Source organism: Borostomias antarcticus (genome assembly GCF_949987555.1).
Source record: "Borostomias antarcticus genome assembly, chromosome: 28".
NCBI lineage: Eukaryota > Metazoa > Chordata > Actinopteri > Stomiiformes > Stomiidae > Borostomias > Borostomias antarcticus.
The window spans coordinates 4,372,447-4,378,438 of record NC_140261.1 but is presented as its reverse complement, the minus strand read 5'-3'; the positions used below and the strand labels follow the sequence as shown (position 1 = coordinate 4,378,438).

The window sequence follows — 5,992 nt, the reverse complement described above, 5'->3', positions numbered from 1 at the left end:
CCGTCGTCGCCCGGAGAACGGCGGGGGCTGACGAAATCAGTTCTCTGCGGTGATCATCAAGGAGATTGGGCGTTGAGCTGTTTTAGAGCACACACCTGGAGAACACTGGGAAAAGAGACAGACACACACACACACACACCACACACTTATGCAAACACACACACGCATTTATCAAACACACACTTAGGAGCTGTGCTCTGTCGGGGTTTCTCTCGACAGATTCGGCCAGGTGAGGAGGGAGTCGCCCCTTCCAGGTTCGTCTCTTCTCAGTAACCCTCATATCCCGAGTAGGTGGAACTGTAAAATGCAACATAATTATGTTGTACGGCCCGTTGACAGCTGATCCGTCAGCCGGGCGCATTAGAGCGGGCCTCGTGTTTACCGCACTGCAGCGAGAGAGAGAGAGATGGAGAGAGAGAGAGAGAGAGAGAGAGAGAGAGAGATGGAGAGAGAGAGAGAGAGAGATGGAGAGGGTGGAGACTAGAGCGTGCGTGTGGGCCGGGCTCATCTTTCAAGCGTTGACAAGGCTACTTACCTGGGGTGTAAAAATATAACCCCCCCCCCCCCCCCCCACACACACACACACACCCAAACCCTCACCCCCCCACCCGCCAACCGTACTGGGGTTTCAAACTCATTAACGCTACCAAACCAGCACCTCCCATGCCTCATCCCAGTGCATCCCAGCTCCGCCCAGTTCGCCTCAATCCCTCACCCTCACAGCAATTACAGCACAGCAGACGAATACAGCAGGGAGGCTAATCCCTCGGAATCACCCGGAAAGTCAGGGAAAGGAGTTTAAGTGTTTCTGAAGAACTCGGTGGCTCTGTCCTCGCCGGCTCGCTTTCCTCGCGACCGAACTCGACTACCTCGCAACCGGAAGCGTTCGAGGCGAAGGGGGTTTGCGCCGGGCGCCTCTGTGACTCGGGACGGCGGCTTGCGGAGGCCGTGGCCCTCCGTCTGACCCGTGTTCCTCTGACAGAGCGAGGTCAGAGGGCGGAGGTCAGGAGAACGGAGGAGTGAGAGAACTGAGGAGGGGAGAGGAGGAGACAGAGGGAGAGAGAGGGAGAGTGAGAGAGGGATGGAGAGAGAGAGGGAAAGAAAGAGAGAAAGATACTAGCGAGAGAGGGAGAGGGAAAGTGTGTGTGTGAGAGAGAGAGAGAGAGAGAGAGGGAGAGAGAGAGAGAGAGAGAGAGAGAGGGAGAGAGAGAGAGAGAGAGAGAGAGAGAGGGAGAGAGAGAGAGAGAGGGATGGAGAGAGAGAGAGAGGGATGGAGAGAGAGGGAAAGAAAGAGAGAAAGATACTAGCGAGAGAGGAAGTGAGAGAGAGAGAGAGAGAAAGAGAGAGAGAGAGAGAGAGAGAGAGAGAGAGAGAGAGAGAGAGAGGAGGGAGAGGAAGCCAGAGAAGGAGAGAGAGGGATTTGGGCTACTGTGATTTCTGTCCCGTCCGATGGCGTTAGGTTTCTGTGCGCGGCGTGGACCGGCTGTGAACACGCCGTCGGAGGGAGGCGCGGCGAGAAGGGAGGGGGGGGCTGACGCTAAGGAGGATGGACAGAACAGCTGTGTGTTCCATCTGAGACACGCCCCCGGGGAGGAGACACGCCCCTCGGGACGAGACCGGACGGTGAGGAGAGGGACCCACATGACCTAAGAGACAGAAGGAGATGGAGCTGGCTAATGCACACACACACACACACACACACACACACACACACACACACGCGCATACACACACAAGCACGCGCACACACAGACACACAGACACCTTAGAAAGGTCTGCTATAATGAGTAGAGGACATTACAGCCACAGCGCTCCCCGTTTTCTAAACGCTCATCTGCTAGCTGCTGTAGCTGTAATGGAAAATGACAGCGCTCGAGTGGTGATGAATTGTATTCTGTAGTTTTTTATCTCAACTGTAGTTGTGACAATAAATTGTTTCTCCTATTAAATCATAGAGAAGAAGCATCAATGTGACATCTTTCCTTGAGGCAAAACAGTGTAAGTGACATTCCAGGAACCTGACTTTAAATGGTGGAAATCTACGTTTTTTACGGTGTAAATCTATGACACGTCAGTGAAGTGAGAAGAAATGTGTCTTTTCTGCAGGTATTTCCTCCTTTTATAGTAATTTCCCTAAACTGCTGTTAGACATGACAGCGTTATCACCTTGTCGTCGACACAGTGCAAGATAAAGGATGTGAGGGTCCAAATCTGTAGCTTTTATAGGTATGAGCACTTCCATTCATCATGCGCTAACACCACAGCACTCTGCAAACCCTGTCCATAAGTCAGCTAGGCAGAGGTATGGCTTATGCACTGACGTTACCCACAGTGCACTGGGAGAAGTGCATTTACTGCTGTGCGTTCTGACAAAAATAATGGAGTACGACTCTCCTGAGTTGTGTAGATCAGCGCGAGCAGCAGGTTCAAACCGGTATCGATTAAGAGGAGGTTGTATGTTTGGAGCGAGTGTCACTGTGTGTGTGTGTCAGTGAGGGAAAAAAGACATAATTCAGGATGAGTTTATATAACAAAGTGGTTATTATTTAGTATGATATTACATACTCTACGCAGTAACAGTATGCATAACCTTTTTTTTTTTCTTATGGATAAAAATAAACTTAAAGATGTTACAAATATAAATTGTTTTTAAGACAACAACAGTCAATGTTGACAAGCAGAGGGGTAGGCGGGGCTATGGCAGCTTTAAACATGTGGACAGAATCAACGTTGCATCTTTAACCTTTCTGTTTTCAGATCAGCATTTTTCTTCCACGTCACAAGAATAAGGAATATAACAAATTGGCAAGATAAATTGGCTATATGACAGTTGGGAACTATTTGCTAAAAAGAGAGCTTTGCAAATAGCTGACATAATGTCTGTGTCTCAAGTTCAAACAATTCAAATCAAACAACATTTATCTTACAAGGCAAAATAACAAGTTAACATGCCCCACTAATGAGTGTAAATATTAATTCCAAACCTTTGCTGACATTCAGATTAAATTATGCTAATCCAAACATCAACTGGCACCTTTGCTATGTCTCATACCCCCGCAAACCCAATTCAAACAATTACCAAAAAATGAGTCGTACAATATGATTGTTTTTTCAGTTAGTAGCGACCACAGGAATGAGGATGAGATGGCGCTGACCCAGTCAGAAAGCTAGTGTTGGTTCAGTCGTCAAACCCGGACTGATTCACCTGCAGCTCCGTTGCTAGCCTCTGTATACACAACACACATCTACTGACCTAAAGCACAAGGGGGAAATACAATACTCACAATGGGTTTCTATCAATTAAAACAGATTCTTCAATTCAAAATCAACAATTCCTATTCATTTCCACGCAATACTTTGAGAACATTTGCATTAAAGGATGTCAGATGACTAGTATTGTATGTGCAATCACATTCTTTCATATCACCGTCATGTCTGTTCTTATTGGGTGTAAATATGAACTGGTTTTAACATTTGGCTACTGTTTTAAAAATGAGTTTCACTCTGAAGAGACTGAACTCTAATTTGCTCTGACTAGAAGAGATGTTTATCCCTTTTGATAAATATAAAACGAAACACCAAGACTGAATATTCTGTCAGCACTCATGTTTTGAATACAAACTTGGCACATAAAAAAAACAACCCACACATTTGATTAAAGTATGATAAAAGAAGAATTTGTCAGTCTGATCAATAACAGGAAAGAACAAAACCGAACCAGAAGCCCAGAATCCTGGCGGCGGACAGCGAGACGGGAGCCTGTATCGTGAGCGTGGAGCAGATCAGAAGGGTGTGACTTCAGAGTTCATATGACGTTATAGCGCGTGAGAGGAGCATTAGCACGCCGTCTTTTGTTTGACAAATCAAAACGCAGCTGCCCCACGTTGGGGTGGGGGGTGGGAGGGGGCGGGGCATGCAGAGAACAGACACGCCACGCATCGCACAAGCAGACGCTCTGCATGAAAACTTCATCTAGTCCGCCCGAAAGTCAGGCGCACGATTCCTTTTTTCCTGTTCCGGGCGTTGGGTTCAGATTGTGGGGAGGCTTTGATTTGCACCCCAGCAGGGACAGTAATACTGTACGGCGTTTTGGTAACGGGTTACTCACGCCATGAGCAGAGGGGGTGAGGGAGTGGGTGTGGATTCTTGCCCGGCTAAGACAGCCACCATCTTGTCAACATTGGCCTTCGGTGCATCCAACAGGCTAGTTTCTTCCTGGGGGGGTTGGGGGGGGGGGGGGTGATGATTCACTTGCATCTGCTTACTAAACTGCGTAGGAGAGGGTTATGACTGATCCAGGCACTGTCCATGAGAATACATAGGTTAAGAAAGGTAAAAACTAAAATGGCTTCCCACTACTACCGCAATGCTGGGACATTTATACAAACGCGTGCTCAAGCTAGCCTTCAAGCGTTTGTTTTCCTTACATATCAAATTCAATCTGACAAGGTCGGCTGTGGTGAAGTCAGAGGAGATTGGGCCACGGTGAGTAGAAAAATGAAACCGCCGCAAAGCACTTACTGGTGACCCAGCGTGTTCCCCGAAGAAACAGGGCCTTTCATACACTCCCAAACTGAGAAATAATCATAACAACGACAAAAAAAGAAACGGGGCCTTTCATAGACTCCGAAACTGAGACATAATCATAACAACGACAAAAAAAGAGAAATAAAACCAGGTTGCTGAAATTTTCACTATTCAAGGCGGCAGATTATTGCCACTGAGAGCCTGCATGTCTCTCTCTGACAAGCTAATGGATTCACACGCTAACGCTGGTTAGCCCGGACCTCAGCTGGCTCATGTGGTGCAGCCCTACTCGTAGCGGAAGGGAGCGTCTTGCTCGGTCTAAATAGACTCATTTAGATGGATTTCGGCGTTGAGAGAGAGAGACAGACCCTCCGAGATCCTTCTCAGCACCCTAGGGCGTTGGACAACGAAGGAAAATAAAACAATTAATAAATAAAAAAGCTCTTCTCCCACGATGTATGGAGATTCAGTCATATACTCTGCAGATCCGTTATACACATCGTTTATAGGGTGCGGTTCTATGTTTATGAGATATGTAACGTCATAGAAATATCATCCGTGGGGCAGATTCTGAATGTGTTGAGTATAGAACAGGAAAGCTGTTAGATGTACTGTGTGGTTGATAAGATAGTATGCTTATAAGCTCTCTTTTAGCAGGTTACTGGCTGTTAAGCATACTTTATAGTATAGTACATACAGTTTGCATTGGCTCACAGAAACATTATCTGAAGCGCACCCAATTTGGCGGCAAATAAGCCCCTCCCTCTGGGATCCGGCCACACCGGGATGTGGAGACCGGGGCGTGGCGAGACCGGGGCGTGGAGAGACCGGGGCGTGAATCCCGCTCCCAGGTGGGCAGCTGCACGCGCACATTACTTTTTTAGCAGCTATTCCAGAGAAATCCATCAAAAACATCAGCAAATCAACACTTGGGGGAAAAAAGGGGGCGAACGTTTGGACAGGCGAGGCCGTGCGAGGCCGTGAGTGAGTAGCGAGTAAACATGTGAGGGGTCAGACGAACGGCACGGCCATCGAATGTCCTGTTTGGTTCTGGTCTCGTCCCCTCAGCTCTGCGTGGGTTCCCTAGGCCTTTTGTTTTCTTCAGGACCCGGCGCTGCGTGCGTGCGTGTGCGTGTGTGTGTGTGTGTGCGTGTGTGTTTGCGTCAATGATTGCATGCATCAGTCCCTCAGGCGTGGTCAGGGTCCTCTCCTCACAGGCCTCTTTGGCGCCGCGGCGGGCCCCGCCCATCACCGGGCGTGCGGGTTGGTGTTGTGGCGCGAGCGGGACCTTTCCAGGACGCCGCGGCGGTTGTCTGCTCCCGGAAGAGAGAGAGAGAGAGAGAGAGAGAGAGAGAGAGAGAGAGAGAGAGAGAGAGAGAGAGAGAAGACGGGAAAACATTGTTAGGTGTAACAGAGCTGAGTACAACTAAATGAAAGACATCGCTGATAAAACAGAGGGAGGAGG

General features: G+C 48.5%; 1 protein-coding gene across 1 annotated transcript in view; it reads right to left on the bottom strand.

Annotated features, from left to right (window-relative positions):
- Positions 1-5,775: 5,775 nt before the first annotated feature.
- Positions 5,776-5,992, bottom strand: part of diaph2 (diaphanous-related formin 2) — a gene marked incomplete at its 3' end in the record, with an annotated part of 387,717 nt that continues 387,500 nt past the window's right edge. The window contains exon 30 of the mRNA XM_084459450.1: positions 5,776-5,840. Within this exon, the coding sequence (XP_084315576.1) occupies positions 5,776-5,840 (65 nt within the window). The remainder of the gene's footprint in view (positions 5,841-5,992) is intronic.